We start from the raw sequence: 16883 nt of genomic DNA, 5'->3' as shown, positions 1-16883 counted from the left end.
TATTTTGCTAAAGTAAAAGATAAAAAAAAAGCCTCTGAACCAGTCGCTTCTCTCAGTTTACAGTCAGCAACCAGCTGTGTTAATCTCTCACCCCAGAGGCTACAGCTTAACCTACTGCTCACAGCTGCGATTGAGCACTGAGCAGGTCACATCCTTAACTCTCTGTAAATACAGTAGTGCAAACTGACATTGAAAACAGCCAGATTCAAGCTTAAAAAAAACAAACAGGTTGGAGTCTATTTCTTACATTGAAGTCCTGATACTAAAAGGAAGATAATGTATCATTATCAACATAAAAAAAAAAATTACAATATATTTCTCCACAACATGTTAGCTTTACAAAACATTCAATCTCTTCAATTAAGTAATTCACTGTTTTTCTGCCCCAGTTTCACAAGGCTGTGTTCTCTTATTCTTCCTGTAAAACAGACATCCTGTTTAAAGAAACTGTTGGTTCAAATCTTCTTTAATACTCAAAGGACTAATGCTGATTTTATTACCCATACCAAGGTAAAAAAAACTTCAGCCGTTGGATAAAAACATCTATTGCAGTATGTGTTTGAATGTAGCGGAGATCTGGAATCTGTCCAGACTATAAATTTATTGCAGGCTAACGGGGTCCCAGAGGATAACTCCAGTAAGCAATCAGTGTTAAAAATGGAACTCTACTGGACAAAGAAAAATAGAATGGAAAAATAGAAACTCAAGACTCATTTATTTCTTTTTTTAAACACGAGTCTTTGACTGTCAGACACCCATTGTTATACAGCTGCATCCATGATCTCAGGGAGTTTTTTATTGTTTTCTATGATCCAAAAGCTGGGATGTCAAGGACTTGAGTAGATTCAAAAGGCTTAGAAATAACAACAGGACACAGGATATGTTTTAGAAGTGACCTACTACAACAAAATGGATTTCATGGAAAACCAAGCTTTGTACAAAAACATACTGTACCTCCATTTTTAGCCTATTTCTGTTGTTTTGTTCTCAGTGTATGATGACTTGGGCCTTGCATTTTCAAATCTACTTTCTCAATCCATCATCCTCAGGACATATGAACCGTGTAATGTGTCATCATTAAACTCTCATTCCGTTGTGTTATTCTAATCACTTCATGAGCTTTCCAACTACCACAAAGTACATAATTAACAGACAAATAAACAGCAAGATATAGCTACATTGTCTTGTAAAAGTATTAAACTCGTCCAATGTTGTCCCACTTCGTTGAATGACAAATTCTGTACACACGTTTTTTTTTTTTTACAGAGAATATTTTTAATCCAATAAGCACGATGCCTTGTGTTTGGGGTCATTGCCCTGCGGAAAGGTGAAGTAGCAGACTGAAGTGTTTTTTCCTCTAGAATTTGCCTGTGCATTGCTCTGTCTATACTGTCAGAACCAGCCCCATGACAACATACTGTACTTCCACCACCTTTCTTGACAGTGATGTCGAACAAATTGTGAACACATTGTTTTGAAGCTGAAAACACCATAAACCTTACATATAGCCCAAAGCAAATCTTCAAGATAATGACAATGCTAATAAAAAAACAACTTTTAAATATGTGGTCTGAGCTATACGGTAAAATGGTCCTGAACACTACACTCCGAAGTAACACACAAAAAGACAAATTCACACACAAGCTTGCCAGTCCTCTTTCTCACAGTAACTTTAAGATAGATGCCCATCAGCTGCAGTTCCATGGGTCTGAGATTCCTTGGTATTAGCAGAGTGAAGTTCTCATCGTGCTTCATAGGCTATCCTTACAGTATTTTTTAGATAGATAGGAAACAACAGCATTCAAAAATTTACAAACGCCTGTACTGTATCTCAGTATTTTTTCAATTATTCTTATATTAAAAGATTATTACCCACCTAGGAACTGGTTTTGAAAGAGTTACATTCAGCCAGACGCTTGGCTCACTTCAGCTAGAAATTTCCACCTTTTGGAGAAGCCATTCCTATATTTGCATAGGCTGAAGGTAAAGTTGTATTTCTGACCAGAATCACCTTGAAAACCATAAGATCCAGCTCTATAGCAATGGATTCCTTCTACATCGTGAGTCTGTTGTTTCCATAGCAAATTCTGCCAGATGACAGGAAAACAATGAAATCTGATTCTTGCTCTGCTCATTCCATCAGCCATTGGAACTCTAAAATAAAACTTTCTACCTCTGCTGTCCCAGACTGTGCAGCTGCCATTACCCCTCCTTGCCCCTCAATAAAACGTCAGATGATACCATTCACAGCTCTAGTCAGTTGTCTCTCAATCACAGAATGGAAGGTATGCCTCATGATGATAAAACTCAAACAAGTTTCACAAGTACTTAAACTCAGACATTTAGAGAGATCCCAAGAAATAACCTAAAATGATAAATGTAAACTAGAAAGTATTCCTTGCTCCTCTTAAACATGCGAGAGCTTTGATTTGCAAACATGACAATGCAGGTCACCTTACTATCAACATTTACTATCAACAACAGAACCAAATAACTGTTAAAATTAAAACAATTTGTAGGCAACATGAAGCCCTCAAAGGCCAATGAGGACTAGAATAAAAGGAAATTAAAACCACAAGTGATTGTAAACTTGATACAAAGATGCTTGCTTGCAAAATACTTATTTGAGAGTATTTCTAATCCTGATTTTCTTAAAAATCAAAATTGTAGCATTGATTAAAATCAACACACATTGCAACATAACAGTGTGTTCTTTCACATTTGTAACTGCTAATTTATATTTAATTAGATCTGAATACATGGATCAATCAATTTAAGAATGCATGTGACGTTAATCAATTCAGCAAGCATCTTTTTCATCTCTAACGTGCTACACCATTAATGCACAAAAATCAAAATGAAGAAAAAAACAAGTCATGGGATAAATCATCACAGTATGTATTCCAGTAATATCAACAATATCTTAATATCATCTGTGGTTGATAAATTGGATACTGTACTGAAAGATGTCCTGAAATATCTTCCAAATAAACAGGGTTAAAAGACCAGACTATTGAACTTTAAAAGCTGACCAGCAAAACCAGATCCAGAACATCTGTCTGACTAAGAAACTAACAATGTAAACTTTAAATAATGTATTTCAAACTGAATAACTCACTCAAACTTCCTAGGGTTGACTTCAATTCTCAAGAAAATGTATTATCTTAAGAATCCAACCAGTGAAAAATCCAAACACACCAGTTCCTGCGTTGGATCCTATTAAAGTCAAATAAGACATTCCAGGAAATACGTTGCGAAAGAAATAACACAAGAGCAAGACCCTTTGAAATAAAAGGTCAACAACTTTCCTGCTACAGAACACACTTTTACACTTTAAAATATCTGGACCACAACACTACAGTCTCCCGTCTGACATACTACAACTTGCAAATGAACTCCAAAAAGTTTATTCTCATAAGGCCTTGAAATACTAGATGGTGTAGGAGACCGTGAAATGTTTCAAGAATTCGGGTGTGAAGTCATTCTTGGGCCCAAAAACGTTGAAAAGTCATCCATGAGGGATTTAATCACACCACTGCAGTGTGTTGTGAGGAAACACCCTTGGAAGAGTAGCACAAGAGGAAATTTGATCCTCTGGCCAGCAGCAAAAGCAATAAGCGATCCTGACCTTTTCTGATCTGCCCCCAATATAGAAGAACAAACGAACATTTCAGATTGAGAAGTGAGAAAAAGAAACCACTAACAATGGTCTTAGATGAGTTTAAAAAGATTCTTAGTCCTTATCAAAGAAATATGACCCATTCGTTCATTGATAAGTATTCAGTAGGTTTGAAAGACACTGAAACCTAGTCTTCTTGCTGTCCAGCATGGAGGTGGAGTTCAGAGTTAGAAAAAAAAATGCATGTTAATGAAAGCTTTATTTCTGTCAGGATACTCTATATCTTGAAATGGCAGAAATGTCACACATCACAGAATAAGAACAGATAGGGTCAGTGGAGACTTTCTTTCTCATTTGACGAAAAGATTAAACAGCATTCGCCAGCAATGAGAGGAAATGGTGAAATTTGAAATCCTGGCATAGTTTCTGCTTTCCATAGGTGTCTGTCAATAGAAATTTCAAGGATAAATGACTCTCGTTCCTGTTAAGAAATCTGAGGCGAAGAAAATTGCTTGGAAGACCAATACATATGGAGATCAAGATTTGATGTTTTAAAATGGGTATATGCAGCATTGATCACTGCTATTCCTCACTGCATTACTGACACCACCGCTGGAGTTCTTACTACTCTCTACTACTACTACTACTACTACTACTCTTAATACTGCAACCCATGTAAAATGTACACAGTAATGTGGTAAAACCTCCAATTTACATCACAAAATATACAAAATTTAGAGGTATGCACAGCACATTATTGCCGTCATTATCTGCTATTCAGAAGGAGGCAACAAAAGTTCCGGTGACGTTAATTAGCCATATTACTTTGTAAAGAAGCAGGCTTATGAATACATCTCTTTTAATTCAATACAAATACTGCTCTCGACTTTGAGATAGTTTTGCCGACAATACTGCTTGCTTGTTAACTCTGCATGCAGATCACGCTGGAACATTTCTGCGGTGAAATGTCTGCCGGCACGACCTGGAATAATTTGCTTGTACATCGCATTACATGATGCATTACGGAGCAGGAAGGGCGGTTTAAGTCACAATCCATGCAAATCCGCGCTCTCGCCCGGGGCAAGACCAGCGGCTTGCGACAGCATGGCGACCATACGGTGCTGAATTCGGAATCAGTGCAATTTTGCGATACTGTTGCTTTGTTTTGTTACCAAGATTTATTAAAAAGTCTGAGAAATTGTGACTGCAGTTCCCCTTTAAGCTCTCACTGTGGAATCTATCAAACAGAAATCACACAGCTACACATTTGTATAGACTTACAGCTAGAGTCCCTGATATCTGAGACACTGAATATTTCGTATACTGTAAGTGGGGATGACAGCTCCTGTTAACCTTCTTTCAAATAACGCTGAAAAGTCACTCCTTACGCAAAAGTGAAAATTATACCTTTCAATGTATATACGGTTATGGCAGCAAAAGCCTTACAGTTAATAACAGCCTTTTTAATTAAAGAAAGCCAGGAAGCATGTCAAATTGTGAAAGACTATGAGGATTTTGGGTCAGAATATCTGTACCAAAATGTCACAGATATAAAGCACTTTGAGACTATTGTAACTGTGCTACAGTCCGACAAAATGTGTTATTGGAATATCAGTACAAAAATGACTTTGGGAAAAAATGCTGGTTAGTGTTGCAATGCAATTCTAATATTACCAATGATATATAATAACTCATTTCTTTATAGAAGCTACACCCTTCTGTCTACAGGGGCCTATAGTTTACACTAATAAATCAATGATGGAGTAAGGGTACATTGCTTTTAAGAGTCTGGCTTTGGATCAGTGGAACAAATAGCAAGATTCTTAAAATACTATGGTGTTTGCCGAGTTTCAAATCGCAGTTGTTATGTTTTACAGCAACCATGCATTATTTTTTCTTTTTAAGAACATCTGCTTTCTCACTTTAGCTTTCCTATTTAATTAAGAAACTGAACTTCAGAACACATCTTCTACACTGGTGTGAGCTCAGCAGTTCAATAAAATGATTTGCTGCAATTCTGGTTATAATCAGCTACAGTATGTTTAAGCACCGTTTAAAAGCTTACTGGGGGTTACAATTAAATATGCAAAAGCCAACAAAATATTTCGGCCCTGAAAGGCTAAGCTGAACTGTAAATTTCTTATAGGACTCAATTTTAAAACTAAACGAATAAATGATAAAGACCAGCTGTGTGCTGAACACAGAAAAGGAATAATTTGAGTTGTTTTGATTGCTTACTTTAGTCTGAAAAATATACAAAAGTATTGGGGAAATTCTTTGTTTATATGACCATATCATTGTAGCCTTTTAGTTTACAAGCCTTGAACTGACAACTAAATAAGTTTATTTGTTAAAAAGTGACCATAAACCATTATGATCTTTTAGTTTAGAAGTGTTAAGAAGTTAGAAGTTTTGTTTTAATATGGGGCCTTTGACTACTCACTGCTGCCCATGACCATACTGTATTCTTGTCATTAGGAGACTTGTGAAAAAGTATTTAGGTTTGCCAAGTACAAGTAGCTTTTAACAGAATACCAATGTAGTGACACACTACTGGCTAATGCTGTACTAGCAGTCCAGCCCATTCTCACAGATTAAGTAAGACACCTGTCAACAGCCAACGCTTTTTATGTGCAGCGTCAGGCTAACTTTTGGGTTATTTTTAATTTTTTAAATTTACGCGAGATATAACTTCAGACATAGAAGGTAAAAAATATACAGGCCCAGTGGGATTATGTGAAAACCATAAAAAAACAAAAAGTCTTAGAAACCTCTGTGGAAAATTTTATTTCATTATAATGGGGCATTTGGTGAAAAAGTCTTTCGAATGGTACTTGCAGTCTAACACGGCAGACATGACACAACTAAGGAAGACACTCAGAAATGCAAGAAGTGGATCTAAAAGCCTGTGTTCTCTAATTAACTTTTTATGGAGGTTTTAAATAATACCACAGGATGCAGTGAACATAAACAGCATTCACAAAAACAATAAAACTGCATAGCTGTACATACGGGTAGATAAAAACTACAGTCTAAACATGGGTTTTCAGTAGACACTAAAGTATAATCTGTTTCGTTATTATATCCTTTTCGGATGATTTTGCTGCACTTTAAAATAAAGCCTCAAATTGGGATTTAAGAAACATGCATACTTACCCTTCGAAATGACACCACATAGAAAGTATCTCCCCTGCGGTGAATCTCTTCGAAGAAATCATTGTAGCTCCGGTGAGGAGCGTAGTACACCTGTAACTCGCTCCCTGAGTTCCTGAGGGGATGAGTAAAGAAGCTGTACTGTATCATCATCATTATGAAATTATTTAACAGATGACTTTATTCTATGTAGGCAATTTGCAAATCAATGAAATGTGAAATATTAACTGTGCAAAAATATGTGACTTCAATAAAGGAAATCAGTTAATACAGAATAATTCCTGGTCTGAAAGGAATTCCACTATCAGACTAGGGGAACTCAGTCTTTTTATCCATTTGATTTCCATGGGGATGTGATCTTTAAAACATACAAGGTAAAGAAATACAGTATTTAAAATCCAGAAAGGTGATGGACAAAGTCAACAAAGCAGACATCTTTAAAAAAATGCCGCAACACAAGGACCTAGGGACACGAGTGAAAATTACATTGAGGTCTTTTCAAGACACAAAATAGAGAGACATCTTTACATGCAAGGTTTTGCAAATCATGCTGTAGGAGTCATGTGGTTGAAGCTGACTCTTCAAAAAAGATCACTAACTTATGAGCAATAGGCAAGCAAGACAGGCTAAAAATGAGAGGAAGACTTTTATTCCTCCTTATGTTCTTATAAGACAGCTGGCATTTTTGCCCTGAATGCGCTCTATCATAGTACCAAAGGCAGACTATGTCAGAATGTTCACAGCTGCTACACTGCAAACATGAGTGATACGCTGCCTTGACTATTCCACGAACCACTTGCAAAGGGCACTATTGTGGGCTTTTGGCAAAATTATAGTACAGAACTTGTGGCAAGCCTTCCTGCTGAAGAAACAGAAATGTGGCCAGACCGTTGCTGTATGGTCATAAAAATGATATAAAGTGGGAAGCTGCCTGGACAATGTTCACAAAAAACACTCGGAAATGTGGAAGGTTAAAAATAAAGCAGAAACTATGAAATAGCATTAAACCTCGTCCTAACAATTATATGAATTGTGCAGTGTAATGGAAAATTGCAGACAAAACAACTGAACAATATGAAGTGAAAATAACCCTTGTAGGATTCACATCCCATTTTACACACATATCTGTAAAGCACTTACAAAAATTAAGGGAAAAACTGTAACCACAAAGATAGTCTGCAGTCAAGCCACTTATCCTACCAGAGCACACAGAGAAGTAAAACTGCAAAGTATGGATATCTACAACATAAGCAACCAAACGCAAAGGCTTGTTTTTATGATGCTCTATTTCACATTAGAAATGTTTAACAGAAGTAATCTTAAATAGAGTAATTTTATCAATTACCATACAACATCACAGAACTGTTTTTAATTATTTATCTTGAGATGTCAAGACAGGATTGAGCAAGCTGTACTTTATGGTTCATAGTTTTTACTGTAACTTGGTAAGTATACACATATTCATACATGGACATATTTTACAGATGGCCAACCTCAAGTGATTAAAATGAATTTAAATATATTTTTTTAAAACAGTTCACTACCAACATGTAAGACTGGGGACATATACCAGGCCTACCAGAAAAAAAGGCTTACTTATCCAATGTGTCGGTGTACTGGACTCTAACAATCTGTGCGACTTCAGCCTTTTTCTCCTGGGCTTTCTAGAAAAGAAAAAACACAAAATTGAAAACAAATCCAGTGAACGGCAACGATATCTTTACTCTAATGAAAATAGATCAGGGTCCTCTCACTAAGCTCTATCCTATGTTTTTCTTTCCCCTGTTACATAATATCTTTCCACAGGTCTTTCTGCTTGTACTCAAGGGACTGGTGGGAGATTAACTTGAGCATCTGGGCACCATGCAAATGAACCTGGGATCAGTCATCAAACATTACTTTGATAAAAGTCATGGCTAGAACTGAATTCTGATTGGAGTATTTTGAACTACCTGTTTGTTCTTTTGCCAACTTCCATTTTGTCTCATGAATACAGCATATCAGGACAGAGCAGAGCTGTATGACCAACATGATCACTCACAGACTTCTCCACTACTATGCATTTCAGTAGCCCACAGAGCTTTGCAAGCAATGATGGAACGTGCATTGTGTCCTTTAAAGGCTTTTATAAGAGCATATAAAAAAAGTTTAACGATCTCTGACGTGACCCGGAATTAGACGGAATTCAAAATGAAAGTTCAGGAGAAAGACCTTACCTCATCTGACAACGACCGGATCGCTAAAGAATAAATACGACACTACAAGCTTTCTTTCCCAACATCCTTTGCCCAACCACCACCACCAAAGTGACCAACACTTTTGTGCCTTTTAAATGAGAGTCTCCATTGCCTTGTCCACATGACCACATTTTTCCACCTTCAATCCTAACATACTGTATCTTAATTTCATTTAATGTAATCGCATCAACTGGGATATGTCGGCATTTATCTGTAATAACACTGGGATTGTTGGATCAAATATCCAGTGAAAATACTGTAGCTAAGCGAAATGCTAATCACCCTCCCAGTTTTCTCTCCGAGCTGTGAAGTTTGTCTCACTTCCTGGCTGCCCTCACTGTGCCACACTCTCACCAGACTATGTAATACTCCGACAGCGAGACGTTTATAACCAAAGAAACTTTCATCGCAATGAACTACTGAAATAGTTTTTTTTTTTTAAAAAAAACTTATGTTTCCAAGTTATATGGCAAAAAGCAAAAATTATAAATGATTACTGAGAGGGGCATGTCTTTAGGGTGACAGCAAATGTTAGAGACAATCGTGCTGTCAGTTTATGAATAGGGAACAGCTGGACAAACATTTCTTAGGCTGCTTTCCAGGAACTGGGTTGTTTAGTAAGCTAAGACCTTGCCATTTCTCTGCACGCTACAATGTAGGTTGTTCTGCTGATGACTTGATAATGTTTCTTAGGTTAAAATATGCAACATTAGAGGCTCAAGGATGGTGTACAATTATAATACAGTACTATGACCAGAAAAATACCACCAGGCCACCAGTAACGCACTTAATTGCAACTTAAAGGTAACCAATAATTTACAAGGAGTTGATTTATAACTAACAACTGCAAATGCAAACAACAGTTCTTTCGGGCCAGAGTATATCCTAACTGTTTTGAAACTAATACGAGACTGGCTTCCACAAGGAAAGAGCTTTTGTATTTGTACACCATATTTTCCAGAAACAAAGGACTCCTAAGAGTCATGGGATGAGGACTGCGGGGGTTAAATTCTGTGGTTTCCAATAGTAACTGGAAACCATTCTAAAAGCTGAGCGAAAGCAAGGAGGCAGATTAAAGAGGATCAGTGAAGGAAGCCCTGTTTCCCTTAGAGGCCAGAAGAAAAGTGATCATGACAAATAGTTTTCGACCACCTGTTCCATGCTTCACGAAGAGTTTGTCTTCTCACAACAATTGTATTATGAAAGCAATCAGACCAAAGCAGTCAGCCCAACACTCAAACAGATAAAGTTAAAACATCAAGGTCTTTGGGGCTTTTCGTTTCGATAACGGTCTGACATGCAATGCTTCTATCTGGCTCTGGTCCAAGTGGAGGAGAAACACGTTCCTTTTCAGAACACAGGAGCAAGCTTAAGTGACAAACCCATTGCAAATCAACTGCTGCAGCTTCACAACATATCAGGCATAGTTCAGATACATTAAGTATAAAACATAATAGGACAGCTGGTGCTTTTTAACGGAATCGTATTTACTGTGGAGTGGCATGATGGTTAGCTTTGTTGCCTCACAGCGCTAGAGCTTTGGGTTAAACTCTTGGGATGCTATCTGTGTGAAGACTATGTTCTCCCTGTGTTTGTGTGGGTTTCCTCCTGCAGGCCAAAAACATACTGGTAGGTTCACTGGTTTCTGGGACAAATTGGCCTTGGTTGCGAGTTTGTGTTTGTGTCTGTGTGTGTCCTGCGATGGACTGGTGTCCCATCCCGGGTGTACCCTGCTTTGCACCCCCTGCTTGACGGGATATGCCCTGGCTCCCCCTGGATAAAATGGTAAGAAAATGGACAGATGTTCGATGGACTGTTTCCAGCTACACATAAAACATCTAAATTCAGTAGAACAAAAAGTCTACCCTTCAACCTTCACCTCGATCTATTTTTGTAGAATTTAGTTACGTACTGAACAGATTATCATCAAATAGCTTATCCTGCCTGTAATCTGTCTTCATATTAGATATTTCAAATGTTGCACAGTAGTGCTCCAAATTGTACTAAAAAGGCAGTCATTAATGATGCCTTAAATACATTTTTTAAACCTTCACACCACAACACTCATATACAGTAACTACTCAGTGAGATTAGAAAACATAATGTCAGGACATGAAAGAAACTAATTCATTATAATATAAAAGTTCTAAAAAAAATCATTATGCTAAAATGTCTAAATTTTAATTTATGTAGCCCACATGAATTACTGAGAATATTATAATTGTGCTCAGCGGGATTTAAAATACTACAGTCATAAACGTGTCTAGTTAACCTGTTTAACTTACCTATTAAGATAATGACTACAAGCTGTTTTGAGGGAAAAAATAAGTTGCAATGGGATTTGCAATCACATTTTCTGAATATGTAGTACCAAATTAAACTTGTACATCTCAAAAATACAAACTAGCGACTGTATACCAAAACTATTTGTACCAGGAGTCTTTTATACTGATGGTGGTTTATCTCTGTTCACTGAACATCTGCTAAATGTGGTCATAAAACTGACTGCAAAATTGAATATTTAAACCATTTAACTTCCCCTAAGATTAAAAATACCATGACTCATTTAAACCACTTTCACATTAGTAACATACTAATTACAAAACAGATATTAAAAACATTTCACAAAAGGCAGTAAAAAGCAAGACTTTGTGCAAGAATTACTCACTAAATGTTTGAGCAAGAATACTCACATAGTATTCTTAGTGAAAACAATTTCAATATAAAAAACAAAGTTAGCTTAATCAGAGTGAACTGCTAAAAAACATGTTTTAATTTTCTACAATAAATGGACCACATCTCAGACTAACTCAGATTGAAAGCAGCTACAATACAACCAATCACATGCTTTAAAAACAAGATATCCTTTGCATCCTTTTAAGTTCAGTGATCAAATGCTTTAATGAAAACAAGGGTTGTATTCTACGAAACCAGCCATTTTCCTCTTGTTGTCACCACAAAGCTGCCTAGAGCCATAAAGGAACTTGCAGAACTGCCCGTGAATGATTTGAATTCTGAAAAAGGGTATGCTTGTTTTATACATCTGGTTGTAGAAAGCTTTTGCCTTCAGGTTCAGTAGAAGCATTATTTCACTGAAAAATATTCAAACTAGCGTACAGTGCAGTGGAAAGCATGTTGTAGCTATTTTTTTACCTACTGTGTTCGTAACAAATGGAATACCTATTGTAGTTGAGACCTTTTTCAGCAAAATGCACGCAAGTCCAAATTCAGTAGAACAAAAAGTCTACCCTTCAACCTTCACCTCGATCTATTTTTGTAGAATTTAGTTACGTACTGAACAGATTATCATCAAATAGCTTATCCTGCCTGTAATCTGTCTTCATATTAGATATTTCAAATGTTGCACAGTAGTGCTCCAAATTGTACTAAAAAGGCAGTCATTAATGATGCCTTAAATACATTTTTTAAACCTTCACACCACAACACTCATATACAGTAACTACTCAGTGAGATTAGAAAACATAATGTCAGGACATGAAAGAAACTAATTCATTATAATATAAAAGTTCTAAAAAAAATCATTATGCTAAAATGTCTAAATTTTAATTTATGTAGCCCACATGAATTACTGAGAATATTATAATTGTGCTCAGCGGGATTTAAAATACTACAGTCATAAACGTGTCTAGTTAACCTGTTTAACTTACCTATTAAGATAATGACTACAAGCTGTTTTGAGGGAAAAAATAAGTTGCAATGGGATTTGCAATCACATTTTCTGAATATGTAGTACCAAATTAAACTTGTACATCTCAAAAATACAAACTAGCGACTGTATACCAAAACTATTTGTACCAGGAGTCTTTTATACTGATGGTGGTTTATCTCTGTTCACTGAACATCTGCTAAATGTGGTCATAAAACTGACTGCAAAATTGAATATTTAAACCATTTAACTTCCCCTAAGATTAAAAATACCATGACTCATTTAAACCACTTTCACATTAGTAACATACTAATTACAAAACAGATATTAAAAACATTTCACAAAAGGCAGTAAAAAGCAAGACTTTGTGCAAGAATTACTCACTAAATGTTTGAGCAAGAATACTCACATAGTATTCTTAGTGAAAACAATTTCAATATAAAAAACAAAGTTAGCTTAATCAGAGTGAACTGCTAAAAAACATGTTTTAATTTTCTACAATAAATGGACCACATCTCAGACTAACTCAGATTGAAAGCAGCTACAATACAACCAATCACATGCTTTAAAAACAAGATATCCTTTGCATCCTTTTAAGTTCAGTGATCAAATGCTTTAATGAAAACAAGGGTTGTATTCTACGAAACCAGCCATTTTCCTCTTGTTGTCACCACAAAGCTGCCTAGAGCCATAAAGGAACTTGCAGAACTGCCCGTGAATGATTTGAATTCTGAAAAAGGGTATGCTTGTTTTATACATCTGGTTGTAGAAAGCTTTTGCCTTCAGGTTCAGTAGAAGCATTATTTCACTGAAAAATATTCAAACTAGCGTACAGTGCAGTGGAAAGCATGTTGTAGCTATTTTTTTACCTACTGTGTTCGTAACAAATGGAATACCTATTGTAGTTGAGACCTTTTTCAGCAAAATGCACGCAAGTCCATATTACTTGACATTACTCTTATTATACCGCTTTTTTAAAACGTCAGCATGAATTCAGAAATGTCCGGAAAAGTTTAATGACAGGAAAGACTGTACAGACCAACATCCTAACTGAATAAAATAAAGGAGCTCTTTCAATAAATCCATCATTCCCAGTTTGTTCCTTGCTGGTTCTTGTTTCTGTTATTTTCAGAGAATTCCTTGAAATTCAAGATCACCTTGATTTCACTTGTACCTGCGCAATTCTTTAGAAGAAAGACACAATGGTTCATTGTTTCTAAACATGGTTCCTACATACAAAATAAGGCTTCACCGGGATATTTAGTTTGATGGAGAACTTTAGAATGACTACAAACGAGAGGAGGCCATTTTGTCCATCTGGCCTGCTTGTCAGCGAGTTTCTTGGGTTTCATGATATCATGTTTCTTGTAGGAAACCATGGTATTGGCTTCAACAACATTGCTGGGTAGCTTTCTCCTTTCTCCTTTCTCCCAGCTTAGCCTTTTTTATGAAGTTTCTGTTCTTAGTTTGTGGTTCTCATGCTTATCAGGATCCAAATAATGTTCAACTACCTTAGTTACCATCAAGACTGTTTAATCTTGTTTAAAGGTTTGAACAGGATATCAAAGTAAAAAGGCCTGTGAATAAGAAAACTTATTTTGTGACTTGCAGGAAACCTTCTGCATGACATTTGGTTTCATTAAACCGCTGTTGACACAAGCAAAAAGCAATTTCAAACTGCAAAGTCAACCACATTCTTCTCCTGAAATATGCTGGATACCAAAATCAGTGCTGCATAACTACCAAACTTGTTCTAGCAAAAGATTCTTAGGCAACAGATTTCAGTTTAACCTGAATAGTGTCATTGTCAACAATGGCAACACCAGTTAAACAAACACTGGCTATAGAAATGGAAAAAAAAGCAGCCTATAGTGGGCTCCTAATTAAAAAAATAATAATCTCCAATTTGTAGGATTACATTGCACTTCACAAAAACATGCATATGAGCACACAAAGCTCTATTCTAAACTGCCAGTCAAAAAAAATAAAATTCTAAACTACTGTTTCTGAAATACAAACAACATTTTTCAGCTCACAAAATACTTTCAAGAAGGTTTTTTCCATGAGAACTCCGTAACAATATGTAAAAAATGAAAAAAGAAATCACTAGGTACCAATCACTTAATTATGAGGGCCTATTCTGTAAACTAAACCCTTTTTAAACTTCCATCTTAATTATTTTTATTAAAGGTCAGGCACATATAACTGCACACAGTAGTTGCAACTTAGTTCAAAACAACAGCTTGTGGCAACGCCCATGTTCCTTATTTGAAAAACAAGCTGCAAAGTTATGAATATGGACAGTGCTTAATCTAGACGCTGTACAAGACCACACATCATACCGTCATTGTTTTTGTTTTGTGCTGGTGGTTTGTCATTCTTCGGGATTTTGTCCGTTCCACCTCATGACGATGAACCCAGCCACGCAGTTCGTGAGCCAGCCTGCAGGAGAGATGTAAGCAATACTATAGCTCGTATACAGCTAACATAAGTAAAAACATTAGGAGAATCTGGATTGAATTTGGTTAAAAAATAACGATTTAAGCCCACCAATTAGAAAAGAGAAGGCATTTGTGTATTTGTCCGTCAGTTGTTCCACTCAGAAACCCTTTCTAGCTTATTGACAGAAAGCTTCTCTCTTTACGTGGGATTTGCTTTTGTTGTCAAACAGCCAGGACTGTATGAAACTTTCAAGCCCCTGGAGCTATGCATAGAGGTGGAAATAATGGTTTGAGGATTAAAACAAGATCAGTGTGACTAATTCTTTAAAATCAAGGAACTCTTTACCAACATGTGCAGAAAACATTATGGCAGAAACAATCACAAAAAGAAATATTTAGAAGCTTCCAACTTTGCATTCAATCACAGATTCAAAAATCATATATGTAGTAATGCCACTTAATTTTGACAAAACTAAAATTCTGTCATTAATGAGGACGATAAAGTATAGTACTTTAAAGTACAGGACAGTAGGGTCTCTACATCTACGAATTTAACATGCACAAATTTGCGATTCGATCTTGACTATGGGGTCTTGCATGGGAGCAGGGTGGCATGAGCCCGAGTCAAAAGGTAGTGAAGCACAACTTTCAAATTAGTCACGCCACAGACTGTGATCACAAATCTAGCCAGTTTGAGAGCCTCTCCCTGTCCCCTGCTCAAGTACCCACTACCCAACACCTGCATCGCAACGTGGTCTTATTTCTGTACTGTAACGAACACTCCAGGTTCTGTGTCGGAGGTGTGGGGAATGACAATCTGGAGATTACTTTATAGGCTCACAGCCATTTATATAGCCCTTTCCACTACACTGAAGTGCGTACTAATCATGGAGGTAGCAAGAGAAAGGGCAGGCATCCGTTGGACACAGAGGAGGAATTCATGTTGTTTATTTTAACTGATTGCGAGACGTTTGTGATTACTGTTGTTCCTTTTAGTTGATCAAGGTTATTTTCATTAACTTAAAGCCAATACTTTAGTATGCAAATTATCATATAAGGGAGGATTATTTAAGTCTTTTAATCATACATACTACACAATGTACTACAATAACCCAATGGTATAAGGGTAGAATCAGTTATATGAGAATTCGCCCATTCACCACAGTTCTCTGCACCGGAGCCTCGAGAATGTCGAACCCCCTCTGTACTGCAAACCACCTGATGAGCTTAGGGTAAGGACAACAAAAGAGGATCCAGACAAATTGAGAAGGAAAGGAAAGCGGAGCAGAGCAGACCGGTGGCTCTGTGGCTAAGGATCTGCGCCTGTGGCTGGAAGGTTACTGGTTCAAATCCCGCAGCTGGCAGAGGAATCCTACTCTGTTGGGCCCCTGAGCAAGGCCCTTAACCCCAACTGCTCCAGGGGCGCTGTACAACAGCTGACCCTGCACTTTGACACCAAGCTTCTCTCCCTGTCTGTGTCTCATGGAGAGCAAGCTGGGGTTTGCGAAAAGACAAATTCCAAATGCAAGAAATTGTACAGGGCTAATAAAGTGATGTTATGTGTCATTAGAAAGACATCGATAGGCTCAGCACTGACTTGATAGACTTGGTTCTGTTGATGGGGGGCTGACAAGGAAGAGGAGGGACAAACAAAAGGGGCTCCTTCTTCACCACCATGAGAGCCTTCTTCTCCAAGGGAGCACTTTCAGACCTTCAGGGGAAAAAAAAAGACGCCACGCAGTTAACCAGGAATCCAACTCTGCATC

At 37.0% G+C, this 16883-nt stretch overlaps 1 protein-coding gene across 1 annotated transcript in view; it reads right to left on the bottom strand.

Moving 5' to 3' along the window:
- atf6 (activating transcription factor 6) overlaps positions 1 to 16883 on the bottom strand; it is a 54852-nt gene that overhangs the window by 13698 nt on the left and 24271 nt on the right. Inside the window, exons 11-14 of the mRNA XM_015355089.2 lie at positions 16715 to 16828; positions 15019 to 15118; positions 8369 to 8436; positions 6776 to 6887 (exon numbers count right to left, since the gene is read on the bottom strand). Coding sequence (XP_015210575.2) covers positions 6776 to 6887; positions 8369 to 8436; positions 15019 to 15118; positions 16715 to 16828 — 394 coding nt within the window. The remainder of the gene's footprint in view (positions 1 to 6775; positions 6888 to 8368; positions 8437 to 15018; positions 15119 to 16714; positions 16829 to 16883) is intronic.

This window comes from Lepisosteus oculatus, chromosome 9 (assembly GCF_040954835.1).
Source record: "Lepisosteus oculatus isolate fLepOcu1 chromosome 9, fLepOcu1.hap2, whole genome shotgun sequence".
Classification (NCBI taxonomy): domain Eukaryota; kingdom Metazoa; phylum Chordata; class Actinopteri; order Semionotiformes; family Lepisosteidae; genus Lepisosteus; species Lepisosteus oculatus.
The sequence above is the reverse complement of the archived record's forward strand: the minus strand, read 5'-3'. Positions and strand labels throughout refer to the sequence as shown.